Source organism: Balaenoptera acutorostrata, chromosome 2, assembly GCF_949987535.1.
Source record: "Balaenoptera acutorostrata chromosome 2, mBalAcu1.1, whole genome shotgun sequence".
NCBI lineage: Eukaryota > Metazoa > Chordata > Mammalia > Artiodactyla > Balaenopteridae > Balaenoptera > Balaenoptera acutorostrata.
In genome coordinates this window covers 39,443,432-39,459,363 of record NC_080065.1, presented here as the reverse complement: position 1 = coordinate 39,459,363, position 15,932 = coordinate 39,443,432, and the positions used below count along the sequence as shown (strand labels likewise).

The following is a 15,932-nucleotide window of genomic DNA, read 5'->3' as shown; positions in this document are numbered from 1 at the left end:
TTCAGTAAAAAAAAATTTATATATACATATATATGAATGTTTCAAGTATGTGTGTGTGTGTGTGTGTGTGTCTGTGTATAGATACACAAACACACACACACACAAAATATTACATATACTATATAGTTCCTAGCAAATTCTATAGAGTATAATGTTTAACAATATCAGGATGTCTTTTGAGTAGTAAGACTAGGAATAATTGATTTCCTTCTTTGTGCTTTTTCTTATCTCCCAAGTGTTCTAGAAGAGCTTGTTTTAATGTTATACTTTTAAAAATTCAATAAGGGCTACAGGGAATACAATGATGAATATAACAGTGGAGCTGCCTTTAAGAACTCACATGTGGCTTAATTTTTTGAAAATTCTGAAAAGTGCAGAAATGCAAATTAAAAACAGAAGAGGGGAAGAAAGAGAGCCAAAAGAGGAGCCGAGTAGCACATAAAAGTTCCAAATGAGCAAATCCTCAAAAGATTAGGTCAAGGGAGGGAAAGACTGAGAAGGAAATTTCAAAATACTATCTTACCCTGATGGCCTACTATGATAAAAATGTAAGGTAAGTGTGGCATCACAAAATGGAAGGAACCAAAGGAATAAGATGATTAGTTAGGTTTTGGGGGAAAAAAACTACCCAAACCTAATATCTTACTTCAAACTAAACTCTGAACTCTATAGGTCAGAATTAATTATAAAAGAAAAGAATCAACCCATAAAGAAAAGAAAAAAAGGAAAACCTTGGTGAATATCTCTCCTGTCTTTGGATTGAAAAGTACTTCCTAAATTTACAGCAATGGGAAAAATTACAAAGGAAAACGTCAATAGACTTAAATATGAAAAAGGTATGTATTACTATCCTCAAAAAAAACATAAACATGACAAAAAATTAATATAATAAAAAGCTCACAGAAATTTAAATAAAAACAAAACACTAAGATACTAATTGATAAATGAACAGCAAATACAAATGGCCAACTCAAAGAGAATGGTAACAACCAAATGATAAAAGTTCACCCTCAGTAAGACTGAAAGAAATGTGAGTACAAAGGGTGAGAAACATTTTTGCCCTCAAACTGAAAGAGTCAACAAAATCCAAATACTGCTGAAATGAAACAATTAGCTGGAAAATCTGCTAATGAAATTATGAACTGTATAATCTTTCAGCAAAGCATAGTAGATCAAGTGTGTATCAACAGGCCAAAAATATTGATATTCATTCATCCAGTAATTCTACGTCTAAGGTTTGATTAATCCTGGGGAAATAAATGAAAATACAGATACAAGAATAAAGCAAAAAAAAAATGTTAGAACATTATTTTTAATTGACAAAAACTGGAAATAAATGAAAAGGCTAACTTTGGGAGAACAGTTAAATAAAATACAGTACATTCAAACAAGAAAATTCCACAAAACCATTAAAATATATTTGCGAAGAGTTCTTAATGACTTATTATGCTAAGGGAGAAAACTTATGATATAATAATATTAAGTGGAGAAAGTAAGAAAGATATTTTATCTTCATCTAACATGATAAAAATGCATGGAAAAAAGGCTGAAAGAAAATGGTAAAATGTTAAGAGTATTTTTCACTGAATAGAAGGATCACAAATGATCTTTATTTTCTACTTTGTACTTTACTGCATTTCCAACAAAAGTCACCTACTATTTTTATAAAAATAAATAAACAGATAAAGCATAAAGTTTTAAAGTTTCCCCCTTTAAGCTGAGGACAGAGATTAAAGAGTTGCACTAGAAGAATTAAAATAACTTAGAAATGCCCTTAACCAGTCTGTTAACTTACCAATTGAAAACACTGATCAAAATCCTCTGCCCTCCCTGCTACAGCAAGGGAAGCTATACAGTTAGGACAGCCTTTCAAAGAGTGAATCCAAACACTTACACAGGGAGACAGAAACATAACTAAGGATGGATAACAGGGAGGAAGATGTGCACAGATTTTTTTATAATATATAACATAGAAAAGAATATATCCAATGTTTAATTAGAGATGTCCCATATAGAGATGTCCCATAATTACCCCAGTGACAGCCCTGGGCAGATCCTAGACACAAGGATAAAAGATCAAATGAGCATATCAGGTGTTTCAAGACAGGACTGTAGAAGGCAGAAGAGTTAATAAAAGAAGGCAGATAAGAGGTATTTTTTTAGAGGCACAATTGGGCTTTCCCCTTTTGACTGCTCATTTCTGTTAATTTTATCATTTATCTGCAAAAGATGAGATATACAAAAAGACCAAGACTGTTACATCTCTTCAAACCACCCTCCCCCAAAAATCACTATGATTGAAAAAATTAACAAGGAGAAAAAATATATATTAATATATTTCCTGGCACAATACAAACTGTGGGTGAAAGATGTTCAACTTCATGAAATATTTCTTGGTTCCTTATGGTTCATGGACATTAAGTTCCTGGTAAGGTTACTCAGTTCCCTCCCCGTTGGGAGTTTATTTCCATACTTTTGCCAAGACAATGGTAGGACATCATTCACTCACAGTCATCATTCAAGTATTCATCCATTCAATGATTCGAGTAATAACTTCGTGCCTACCATGTGCAGGCTAGATGGGGAAGGAAAGCTTTACTTACAGCTCTAAGGTCTAATAGTTTAGGACTGAAAGAGGTTGCATTCAAAGAGTAGTGAACATTTTTATTAGGAGAATAGCTGAGATATTTATAGCACTCATCTAAAAGTTTTAATTATAGAGTTTCCCAACTGGATGGTTTGGGATGGCCATTATTTGGGGTGAGTAGAGGTGCCACAGATTAGTGTAAGGCAACCTTGAATCTCTGTGTGCACCGAGAACTGACAATAGACAGAAAAGAATGCCTCACACATGTGCTCTGTTTCTAGACGTATGTATGTATGGCTGTGATTCACACAAAGTTATTCTGAAATGTGATTGAATTCATCGTATCTTTTCATACTCATGTTTTCTCATTAAACGAATACTAAGATGCAGTTCTTAAAGTAGTAAATTCAAAAATTTCTAGAAAAAAATTAGTTTTCTAAAAATAGCTTTAACAACTTATCACTATGCGGCAAAAGAATATACCACTGGCCTCTCTACAACAGTAAATTAAAAAAGAGAGATTTGGCTTAGACTAAATCTCAACAGCTAAAGATTTACTGGAAAGTTTTGCAATATATTATACCTCTCTGAATAAATCAGGCCTAACATGATCATCTGAAATCAATAAATTCTCAGATTCTATCTTACTGGAAAAAGATTCAAGCCCTCACAAACAACTTTAATCACACACACACACACACACAAAAAAAAGAAAGAAAGGAAGGAAGGAAGAAGGAAATAAAGAAAAATAGGAAACCACTAAAAATATTAAGAACAACAAGACACCAAGATGAAAAATGCTTACCACAAAATTCTATAATAATTCCAAAGAGCATTTAGCATTATTTACTGGAATTATTCAATGGCATTTAATCAGATGGGGAAATTCCTAACTTCCTGGCCTGTAAGGCATCAAATTAAGCAGGCTCAAGAAAAACTTTCTGGGCTTCCCTGGTGGCGCAGTGGCTAAGAATCCGCCTGCCAATTCAGGGGACACGGGTTCGAGCCCTGGTCCGGGAAGATCCCACGTGCCATGGAGCAACTAAGCCCGTGCGCTACAACTGCTGAGCCTGTGCTCTAGAGCCCGCGAGCCACAACTACTGAGCCCACGTGCCACAACTACTGAAGCCCGTGCACCTAGAGCCCGTGCTCCGCAACAAGAGAAGCCACCGCAATGAGAAGCACGTGCACCTCAACGCAGAGTAGCCCCCACTCGCCACAACTAGAGAAAGCCCGCGTGCAGCAACGAAGACCCAACGCAACCATAAATAAATAAATAAATAAATAAATTTATAAAAACAAAGCAAAAAGAAAAACTTTCTGCTTTAACAAGAACATGGTATATTTAACAGTATAGTAGTAAAGAGATTAATAATATAAATTATAGAATATATGTCTCCAAACCAAAATAGATATCTCATGAACAAGTACTATAAATAAAAGGATAATTTTTAATGCAACACAATACTATATATTGACTACATGCAAAACAGAGCATGTAAAAATGTTCTGAACTTTAGTATTTATACATTATGAAATGTCATTCTAAGCATACAATTTTATACTGAGCACTAGTGTTTATCCAGCATCCTCTTGTCACTACTCTGATTTCCATTTTCTCCACACAGTCCATGAGCTTCAGGAGAAATGACCTGAAACTACTCCAGAGGCAGGCCTGGCTGGCCTAAGGGCAATCTCAGCACCTACTGAAGACCAGTTCAGAAATCCAGGTGTAAGCTGAGGGGCATCTCATTGCCCTGCCTACATGGATTGGTTCAGAAGTGGGGATGTAACCCAGTCAAGGCCAATAAGAATGAGGGAAAGTGTGCTAAGGGCCTGTGAAAAAGCAGTTCCCTTGCTCTTCAAGAGGGAGCCATCAGAACGGCTTGCCTTGCCCTCTGGATGTGTGCTGCGCACAGTGAAGGCCTGCCTCTGCTCCAGCCGATGAAACCAACTCAGAGAGGGCGGAGCTAAAAGCGGACAAAGCGGCACAGCAGGGTCCCGACGCACACCTATCCAGTTATAACTAGCTTCCTTCAGCTACGCGACCCAGCAAATCTCCTTTCTTGTTTAAGGCAGACTGTGTTGGAATTTCTGCTTCTGGCAGCCAAAGGCACCCTAATCGATACACACCAAAGGCTCTTTTGGAATTACAAAATCATAGATGGGGTTAAAATATTGAGTCTTTTTTTTTTTTTTTAACACATTCCTATTCTTTATGATAGTCTACTTCTTTCCTTCTTTCTTTCTTTATGGTTGTGTTGGGTCTTGTTTGCTGCACGCGGGCTTTCTCTAGTTGCGGTGAGCGGGGGCTACTCTTCGTTGCGGTGCGTGGGCTTCTCATTGCGGTGGCTTCTCTTGTTGTGGAGCACGGGCTCTAGGTGCACGGGCTTCAGTAGTTGTGGCACGTGGGCTCAGTAGTTGTGGCTCGCGGGCTCTAGAGCACAGGCTCAGTAGTTGTAGCGCACGGGCTTAGTTGCTCCGTGGCATGTGGGATCTTCCCAGGTCAGGGCTCAAACCTGTGTCCCCTGCGTTGGCAGGCGGATTCTTAACAATTGCGCCACCAGGGAAGTCCAAAATATTGAGTCTTAAACTATAAAAATGTTACAGATAAGGACAAAAGGCTTTTTATACATATATGTATACATATGAAAAACAAAAGATAATTGGTTATGTAATGGATTGGATGTGGCAAAAAACTGCTGAACATTTGACCCACTGATCTAATAAGTCTCTGATTCTGCCAGCCCTGTGGTGCACAGAGCAACACACGGATACAATCCCTCCATCTCTGTTATCACTAGAGAGGCTACAGATAGCTTTGTTCATGAACATAAAGAGATTCTGACCCAAGCTTAACCAGTCAAGCTTTATATGTGAGTTCTATTCCTGGAACTAGATGAAAATTTTCTCTGCCTAATTAATTATTTGTATAAGGAACCAGAGAGAAAGTCAGGTGGCAAAAACTTGACTGTTACAAATTGGATGCCTTGAGATATTTCTAAATGTAATACATAGGAAATATGATTAGCCAACAGCATGTTTTAGCAGATAAGAGAAATCCTTAAAGATCTATGTAAAGAAGAAACCTGAAAATAAGCCTTTACCTAATAATTAAAGAACACATTTATAAAAATTTTTTGAGGATTACCTCAATAATTGACCTGTCATAGCTGCAAAATTCTGTATAGATAAAAATCAAAATCAGTCAAGGCTTTACCATTGCTTCATAAGCTATGGGAATTCTCAAAAAAAAGGAAAACAACCTACCAAACCTAAATGGTAGCATAGAAAGGAAACATATATATTATATAATATATATTATATATTATATATAATACATTAAATAATATTCTTATATAAATTATAACATTCTTTGTCTTCCCTCCAATACATGTTTAGATGTACATTAGCTACCAATCCCTAAAAAATTAATGAATATTTATTATACATTTGTTTATAAAATAATTAGGAGGTTATTTTTTAAAAGAGAAATAATGCCGTTTATCTCATTTTCTATGTCAGAAAACTTAGGTCAGGGGACTTCCCTGGTGGTGCAGTGGTTAAGAATCAGCCTGGGGCTTCCCTGGTGGCGCAGTGGTTGAGAGTCTGCCTGCCAATGCAGGGGGCGCGGGTTCGAGCCCTGGTCTGGGAAGATCCCGCGTGCCGCGGAGCGGCTGGGCCCGTGAGCCACGATTACTGAGCCTGCGCGTCTGGAGCCTGTGCTCCGCAACGGGAGAGGCCGCGATAGTGAGAGGCCCGCGCACCGTGATGAAGAGTGGCCCCCGCTTGCCGCAACTGGAGAAAGCCCTCGCACAGAAACGAAGACCCAACACAGCCATTAATAAAATAAATTAAATAAACACAGAATAATCATTAAAAAAAAAAAAAAAAAGAAAACAGATATTTAAAAAAAAAAAAAAAAAAAAAAGAATCAGCCTGCCGGGGGCTTCCCTGGTGGCGCAGTGGTTGAGAATCTGCCTGCCAATGCAGGGGACACGGGTTCGAGCCCTGGTCTGGGAAGATCCCACATGCCGCGGAGCAACTAGGCCCGTGAGCCACGATTACTAAGCCTGCGCGTCTGGAGCCTGTGCTCCGCAACAAGAGAGGCCGCGATAGTGAGAGGCCCGCGCACCGCGATTAAGAGTGGCCCCCGCTTGCCACAACTAGAGAAAGCCCTCGCACAGAAACGAAGACCCAACACAGCCATAAATAAATAAATAAATAAATTTAAAACTGCTCTGCAACATACTAATTAAGTCTGGGACCCGATTCTCAGATTTAAAAAAAAAAAAAAAAGAATCCGCCTGCCAATGCAGGAGACACCGGTTCGAGCCCTGGTCCAGGAAGATCCCACATGCCACGGAGCAACTAAGCCCGTGCGCCACAACGACTGAGCCTGCGCTCTAGAGCCCGCGAGCCACAGCTACTGAGCCCACGTGCCACAACTACTGAAGCCCACATGCCTAGAGCCTGTGCTCTGCCACAAGAGAAGCCACCACAATGAGAACACGTGCACCGCAACGAAGAGTAGCCCCTGCTCACCACAACTAGAGAAAGCCCGTGCGCAGCAACGAAGACCCAACGTAGCCAAAAATAAGTAAATAAAATTAAAAAAAAAAAAAAAACTTAGGTCAGAATGAGAGTGACAAAAAAGCCTTAATGAAATGGGTATCTTCAGAAAAGTCAGATAAAAAGCAAGTTAAGCCAAGGTTTTCCACAGTGAAATCCATGCTAGATTGCCATCTAATGGCAATGCTTTTGTAACTTCATGAGTATGTCCATAAGCCTGATGATTTCAGAGAACATCTTTGACATGCCACATAATGCTCAAGAATGTCTGGACTTTCTATTGCAACAGTCAATAACTTTTTCAGTCTGGATACCATTTGCAAGGCCAGGCATCACCAATGGAAGAAAGGCGATTATGCTAATGCTCTATGTGCCAGGCCCTACACTGGACTTTTTTCTTCATGTAGTCCTCAAAAGAACTCTGCAAGATAAAAAGGTTTACTTCCTTTTCAGCAATGAGGAATCTGAGGTTCGGAGAGCCACAGCTGTCAAGCAGTGGAACTGGAATTGGAATCTACTGTATCTGGTTCTAAATCCATGATCTGATTGCCAATGAATGGATTAAACATAAGCAGATAAAATTAAAAACTGGGGAAGAAGAAAGAAGCTTTTAGCTCCTCACCAAAATCCACATTTGTTATGGGCTGAACTGTGTCCCCAGAAAAATTCACATGTTGAAACCCTAACCCCCGGTAACTCAGAATACGACTATATTTGGAGATAGAGTCTTTAAAGAGCTGATTACATTAAATGAGGCCATCAGGGTGGGCCCTAATCCAATCTGACTGGTATCCTTAAAACAAGAGAAAATGCGGACACAAAAAAGACACCAAGACCATGTGAGGACACAGCAAGAAGAGGCCCTCTACAAGCCCAGGAGAGAAGCCTCAAAAGAAACCAAACCTGCCAACACCTTGATCTTGGACTTCTAGGCTCCAGACTGTGAGAAAATAAATTTCTGTCGTTTAAGCTCCCCAGTCTGTGAGATTTTGTTACGGCACCCTTAGCAAACTAATACAGTGTTCTCTTATTGCTGGGGGCACAGTTAGACAACAATTCCCAGCCTCCTTCGTAGTTAGGTTTGGCCATGTGACTAGGTCTTTAGCAAAAGAAACGTGAGCAGGGGTGGCGTGTGCCACTTCTGGGCATCCCATGCACGCTCCTCCATGGCCCTTTGCTTCTAGCCGGCTGGAACAGAGACGGTGCCCTGAGTGACCTTCACAGCCTCATAACCATGACAACATTGCTGTACCTGAATCCCCAGAGGACCACCTGAAGGACAGCTGCCCTCCAATGTGTCAACCACCTATTACTGCTAACTGAGCAAGAAGTAAATGTCTATAATGTCTGAGCTTTGGGGTGAATTTGTTCTAGCAGCTAGACCATCCTAACTAATACTGAGACATAAGAAAGTACAGAGAGGGCTTCCCTGGTGGCGCAGTGGTTGAGAATCTGCCTGCTAATGCAGGGGACACGGGTTCGAGCCCTGGTCTGGGAAGATCCCACATGCCACGGAGCAGCTGGGCCCGTGAGCCACAATTGCTGAGCCTGCGCGTCTGGAGCCTGTGCCCCGCGACGGGAGGGGCCGCGATAGAGAAAGGCCCGCGCACCGCGATGAAGAGCGGTCCCCGCACCGCGATGAAGAGTGGCCCCCGCTTGCCGCAACTGGAGAAAGCCCTCGCACGAACCGAAGACCCAACACAGCCAAAAATAAATAAAATAAATAAATAAAATCAAGTAAAAACTTTAAAAAAAAAAAAAAAAAAAGAAAGTACAGAGAAAGTGGAAAGAAGGAAGAACAGAAATGCCCATGGTGGAGAGTGCTGGTTGTAGCTGTAACTCTATCTATCGGGTGCTGTTTCACCAGAGACAGGACAGCCTCAGCCTCCCAATCCTTTTCAACTCAGGGACTGCCACGGAGGGAAGCACAGTGCTTTACCAATCTTGCCACACACTTTGGGAGAAGGAACAGACCAAACCAGAAGATAATTCTGTGCCATAAATCTTCCTACCAGGACATTTGTTAAATTTGGCCCAGTCACTCACTAAGTGTGCTCAAGCACACTCTAAATAGTCAAGATTGATAAATGACGACGGAAAACTCCACAGTTTTGGCATCTTCCTCTTGATGACAAGTTGCCCTGTCTCTGTTGAAAGCTACCAAGAGGTGTATAGACAGCCTGTGGTTACCAACCCTTGATGTTGCAACATTTAAGTATTTCTCTCTGTCCTTCAAAATTCTCAAAACAAATGAAACTCTGTACAAGAAATATTACAAAATTCCATACAATCATACACTGTATTTAAAGGAGGAGAGGATGGTAGATGAATCAGATTAGTCAGTAAAAGAAAAGTTAAATAATTCAAACATAGTTGAAAATCCCTGATCTATCACTGTCCTATAAGACCACAATGTTTACAGAACGAAAAGAACAATCTGAAAAATAAAGCTTTACTTTAGGGAAAGACCTTGTGTAGTCATCAAAACAATATTGTCTTTGTGGAATTTCACAAACGAAGAGTATACTGCTGTATCAATTATTCTCTTGCCTAAAAGAACAAGTGTGAAAATTACTATGGAAAGTTACTCTTTTGTATTATATTTCTACTCCATATGAAAGATGGCTTCAAAGAGACAGGCAGCATCCAATGGAGAACCAATGTTGATTTTCCAGGAGACTGTGAGATCCCTCAGGTTTGGTCTCATATGTGTAAGGCCCTTGTATATCAAGGGAAAACACCCCCTCCCAATTCTCCAGAGTCATGCAAAATTGCCACAAAGCTCCTCTGATGGGTGTATACTACAGAGCCTATCTGATATAGATAAAAATTAAAAGGACAGTTACCCTAATCTGGTTCATACCTAAAAAGAGGTGCAAGGATATACGGCCTAAGGGATAATTTATAATCAAGCAATGAATATCTTCCCTCCTGGCTGATAGGACACTTTCTAACTCCTGAACAGACCTTCCCACTACTTCCTAATTCTATCTCCTGAGAGGCCTAGCTCAACACCTCAAACTGCAAACGTGGCAAGTGTCCTACTTTTGAAAATTTAAGAAAGCTAGCTTCCCAGTCTTAAATTAGCCTCTGCAGTATTCCTATCCAAGAGTGTTCTTTCTTTCCTTGGATAGCACCAGAAAAATAAAAGGGATTGTACCAACCGAGAACTAAGGAAGGACCCCACATTAGCTCAGGAACATCTGCTGAGCCACAGCTGTACACAAGGCTCCCTGGTAAGCACCCTCATGGCAGAGATGAGCCAGGGCAACTAAAGGGCAGTGAGACTGAGAACTACTGGAATTTGAGGCACGGGCAGATGCTATGAATGCAGAAAAAAGAGTGTTTACTACGGAGCAGGAGACGGCAGGAACTCTGGAGAAACTGCTGAGCTCAGTAGGACTTCAAAAGGCAGGGAATAAAGACACAGACCTACTAGAGAATGGACTTGAGGACACGGGGAGGGGGAAGAGTAAGCTGGGACGAAGTGAGAGAGTGGTATGGACTTATATATACTATAAGTAAATGTAAAACAGATAGCTAGTGGGAAGCAGGCAAATAGCACAGGGAGATCAGCTTGGTGCTTTGTGACCACCTAGAGGGGTGGGATAGGGAGGGTGGGAGGGAGGGAGACGCAAGAGGGAAGAGATATGGGAACATATGTATATGTATAACTGATTCACTTTGTTATAAAGCAGAAACTAACACACCATTGTAACGCAATTATACTCCAATAAAGATGTTAAAAAAAAAAAAAAAAGGCAGGGAAGGGCAGGGACAGCATTCCAAAGAGAAGGAACAATATGTGCAAGGCCTGAAAGTCCTTGGCCTCCTTGTGGGGATAATAGCAGCATGCGTGACTGAAATCGGGCCCAGAGAGCAAGAAATGAGTTTCACGTGAGGTCCAAAAGCTCAATCAGGACTAGAAACTGAAAGGCAAGAAATACCTTACTAAAGGGTGCAAAATTTAGAGCACAGGTAAGGGTGGGGTGGGGAGGGAGGGGAGGTGGTCCAATCCTGAGGACTTTAGATGCCTTTACCTAATGATGCTGGGAACTTGAGTGGTCCAAGTTACTGTCATTACTAAACAAAACCCCAGGCTTCCCAGTAGCTATGGTTCAATTACAAAATGAGGGCAGGACCTGAGGTGGGGAAGGGGAGAGCAGGAAAGCCAGATGACCATATGATGCTTATGATTTTTAATTAGGCGTCATCAGGAAAGGTTCTAAATGGAGAAAGCTGTCTCCGTCAGGGTAGATTTAGCATGTGCCCCACAGTACTCCTAATTCTCACAGGAATTTAGGCAAAATTTGCCTAACACACAGTCACTGCTAAACCACTGTGATTCTCCTCACCCCACCGCTATAATCCCTAATTTACGAATCAGATTTTCAACCTGATTCAGTTTCTTCCTGATTAAACATTCCAAGTCTATGAAAAGTCTCTCTAAAAGGGTTTCAGAACAATAAGAATGCTGAAAAAATCTCCTGTGTCTCAAAAGTTTTACTGGAAAAGATTATGAGCACGGCCTGAACGTTATCAGAGAGGAGGGCTGCCGAACTTTTTAGTGGTAACCCGAAAGGTCACGGAGCTGGAGAGGAAGGTTGGGAGCTTTCCCTCGTGGGCACAGCACCACAAAATGAGACTGTCCGCTAGGCCCTCTCTTGAAGTTACCTGCACTAAGTGAAATGCTAGCCCTGCATCCATCGCCCAACCCAATTGAGGGGGTCTAGACAATGGTACAAGATACCAGGCAGCATAATAAGTAGCTAGCTACAGAAACCCCTCATTTTACCTACGATCCTCATAAGTACAACGTTTTTGTGTGTCCAAGCCCACTGATTGACATGTGCCCAGGAGGAATGAAAATTTACCAACTCCACACGATTGCTACCTGAAGCGAGCTCATCGCCCGTGTTCCTCTCTCAGCGTTCTTATCCACGCCATGTCTTCAGTACAGCCACGAGGATCTCGGTCTAAGGAATCGCAACTTGGAGAACTTCTGACATTTAACTTAATCCCCTTTGGATCCACTCAAGGAAAACTTTAGAACAACTTCTGCTCCAGGAGTCTTTCAGGAGCAAGACACACCATCAGGTGACCCATGCAAAGGCTCAGGACAAACACCAGTAAGGGTACAATGCCAAGGACACTGTTTTTCAAAGGGCATGTGTACCTTTATATAATCTTTTCAATCTTTTTTTTTTTTTTTAATGCTCACAGGTTTTCAGGTTTCAGTCCCCTAGGGATATGAAAGATCTTTAGAAAGATCATCTTCTTCCTTATTATATTCAAGTTAGTTTTTCTCTTTTGGGGGGCTTACCAAAAAAGTAACAGAAAGGTGCTTTTCAGACCAGCCTTGTGAGTGTGAACTCTGGGTCAATCCACTGGTCAGGGACTTTGTGCAAGTTTAAAGTGCTTTGACCAGATGGCTTCAGAAAAGGCTGAAAACGGGAAAGGCTCAGCAGAACAAACTGGTAAAACTTCTTCAACAAGTCCTCTTTAACACTATCATATAATTTGAACTGCTGCTAAGGTACACTTACTGTAAACTACTTATAAAAAATAAGAGGTTAAAGTTTAGTCAACTGTTCACATGCCCTTTTTTTGTTCAAAAAAAAAAAAAAAAGATACTATGGGGGTAGGTCCTAAAAGTCCATATGCGTTTTATATAAGAAGTCTTGAGTTCTATAACTTACTTTAAGATTTACCATCAATAATAATTCTACATACTATATCCAAAGTATACTCAGTTCTTTTTTTAACCTAGTGACATATACTTTATTTTTTCTTTTTCTTATTATTTTATTTTTTTATTGAAGTTTAGCTGATTTACAATGTTGTGTTAGTTTCAGGTGTAGAGCAAAGTGATTCAGTTTTCATATATACAGATATATAGATATAGATATTCTTTTTCAGACTTTTTCCCTCATAGGTTATTACAAAATACTGAGTAGAGTTCCCTGTGCTATACAGTTAAGTCCTTGCTGGTTATCTATTTTATATACAGTAGTGTGTATATGTTAATCCTAAACTCCTAATTTATCCCTCTACCCTTTTCCCCTTTGGTAACCCTAAGTTTGTTTTCTATGTCTGTGGATCTACTCAGTTCTTTATAAAGAGAATGATTTAAAACTACTAGCTTCAGGGCTTCATCATTTACTGCATGAGTAAATGCTTTAGCACCCTCTGCTGGCCACTTGTTACATACAGTCAGTTCCCAACTCATCTCCCCAACAGGCAACTACCTTTCAAAGGTCAAATGGTGGCTACAGCAAAAGCCACCCCATCCTTCCTTGAAAGCCACCTGCAACAGCTGAGCCAGAAGCCACCGCCACAAAAGGAAAGGATGAATCCCGAAGTGCTCTCCTGCCACCACCTGTTCATGAGTCCTACTGTCGCTGGCAGATTTCACAAACACCACCTGTGGCCCCTGCCTTGTCTGATCTGCACCCACCTCCAGTAACCAACCCCAGCCTCATTTCCACACACACAGATTCTTCTATGGGTTGAGCGCATGTCACTCGCCCGCTGTCTGCTTCATCTAGCCAGCTCCGGTGGGATGGGGATGTCTGGAGAGAAGAGCTCACCTACTGGGTATCAGGTGGGTAAACAGAGGACAAAAAGAAGAGCCTGAGAGGCACGTTTTCCCCCACAAGCTCACAGATATGCTGCCAATCAGCTTCCTGCCCTTGGGTGTATATTAGCCAGATTGGGGGAAGGGGGGGCCAGAAGAGAACTTCTCCTTTCTCCTTTTCCACGGTCCCCTAGAGAAAGCAAGGCTCCTTTAGGAGGATTGAACACAAGTAACCTGAACCCTGTAAGTTCTCATTATCTGGCCCACTTTCTTTTAGAAAGGTAAAAAAATTAGAGTCAGCATGGTAGTCATTATTCAATAACAGAAGCAAAGGACAGGAGAGGAGACAGAAATATAAAAGGTAGAGAGTTTCTTCACTCCCAAGTCTTGCTAGATCAAGCTACTGTTTACTGTTTATTATTGATTAATAAATGCTGGCTGGTTTGACATCAAGCATCTATTCTTCAGAAGAGCATGTTGTAAAGGACTAAAAAGTAATTCCTGCCATCAAAGAGCTCACGATTTGATTGCAAAGGCCAAACAAGTCAAAGGAAGTAATTACAAAGTAACAAAGTATCATAACCTTTAGTAAAAAACATATACGGGAAATTCCATAAATATATATACACACACACAAAGTCCCCCTCTCTTTCTCATGTATAAAAAAATGATCATCAAAATATTAATAATGGGACTTCCCTGGTGGTGCAGTGGTTAAGAATCCGCCTGCCAATGCAGGGGACACGGGTTCGAGCCCTGGTCCAGGAAGATCCCACATGCCGCGGAGCAACTAAGCCTGTGCGTCACAACTACTGAGCCTGCGCTCTGGAGCCCACAAGTCACAACTACTGAAGCCCGCGCGCCTGGAGCCCGTGTTCCGCAATAAGAGGAGCCACCGCAATGAGAAGCCCGCGTACCACAACGAAGAGTAGCCCCGGCTCGCCGCAGCTAGAGAAAGCCCACGTGCAGCAAGGAAGACCCAACACAGCCAAAGATAAATAAATAAATAAATAAAATTTTTAAAAATAATAAATAAATTTTTAAAAATATATATTAATAATGGTCACTCTGGTAGAACTTCCAATCTGTACTTTTTTCCTTCATATTTTTCAGTGCTGTTTGGATGCCCTACAATAGAAATGTAGTATCTTAACAAAGAGAACAAAAATAAATTAAAAAACAATTATCAAGGGTGTAAACAAAGCAAACTGCTTACAAATATAATACTGTACACAGAATATGATCTATGAACATAGATAACAATACACAGAAAAAAAGACTGGAAGAAAATATACAAATTATTAATGACCGTTTTTGTGCAGAAGCCACAGTGATTTTGTCTTTTCTGCCTTTCATGTGCTTTCTCATTCTCTAGAAAGTAAATCAATCTTTACTTAAAGAAATGCAAACGTTAAACAATTATTCACCCTCATTTTGAAGTATCATTAGTAAACGTGCTTTATCGATAACTACTGACATAATGACACACCTGGAATAAGTGCTGTGCTGATAAGGATATCCACCTCCTTGCACTGCTGAGCAAAGAGCTTCATTTCGGCCTCAATGAACTCTTTGGACATCTCCTTTGCATATCCTCCTTGTCCCTCACCAGATTCCTTCAAGGCCACCTCTAAGGGCTCAGCACCCAGAGACTTGAACTGCTCCAAAGCTGCGGCCCTGGTGATTATTGAAGGGAAAGCAGTGGTTATTTCAGGTCCTTAATACAGAAATCAAGATCATCATTTACATACACATTTTAAAGAAAACTCTACGTATTCAAAAGTAGAAACTTTCTTTTGAGGTCTCTGACCAGACCGTTTGAATTTTTTTCTAAAGGCAGGTAACAACTTTATGATAATATTTTTTTCTCGAAAAAAAAAAAAAAACTATAGGAAATTCCAACTCTTACTTAGTTAAGTTACAAAAGGAATTTCACTACTGCCAACTCCAGTCATCAATTACCTGAGTTTCTTGACAGTGGTCCCACTGTTGATGATGTGAGATCTGACCTACATTCAGATTTGACATCATTCAAATCACTCAAGTTGAGGTTTTCACTTGTAAATGTTCTGACTTATGGGGACTTTTCCCACATAAACGACTCTTTTACTTAGAAATACTGTTAAAAGTGATTTTTGCCCCTAGTCCTCATTAAATTGTGTTTGAGAAAAGCGACCTATAAATGGCATAAATGGC

At 40.5% G+C, this 15,932-nt stretch overlaps 1 protein-coding gene across 4 annotated transcripts in view; it reads right to left on the bottom strand.

Annotated features, from left to right (window-relative positions):
* NNT (nicotinamide nucleotide transhydrogenase) overlaps positions 1–15,932 on the bottom strand; it is a 104,384-nt gene that overhangs the window by 57,055 nt on the left and 31,397 nt on the right. For all 4 annotated transcript variants that reach the window (XM_007195557.3, XM_007195553.3, XM_007195555.3 and 1 more), the window contains exon 7: positions 15,226–15,413. In XM_007195557.3, the coding sequence (XP_007195619.2) occupies positions 15,226–15,413 (188 nt within the window). The remainder of the gene's footprint in view (positions 1–15,225; positions 15,414–15,932) is intronic.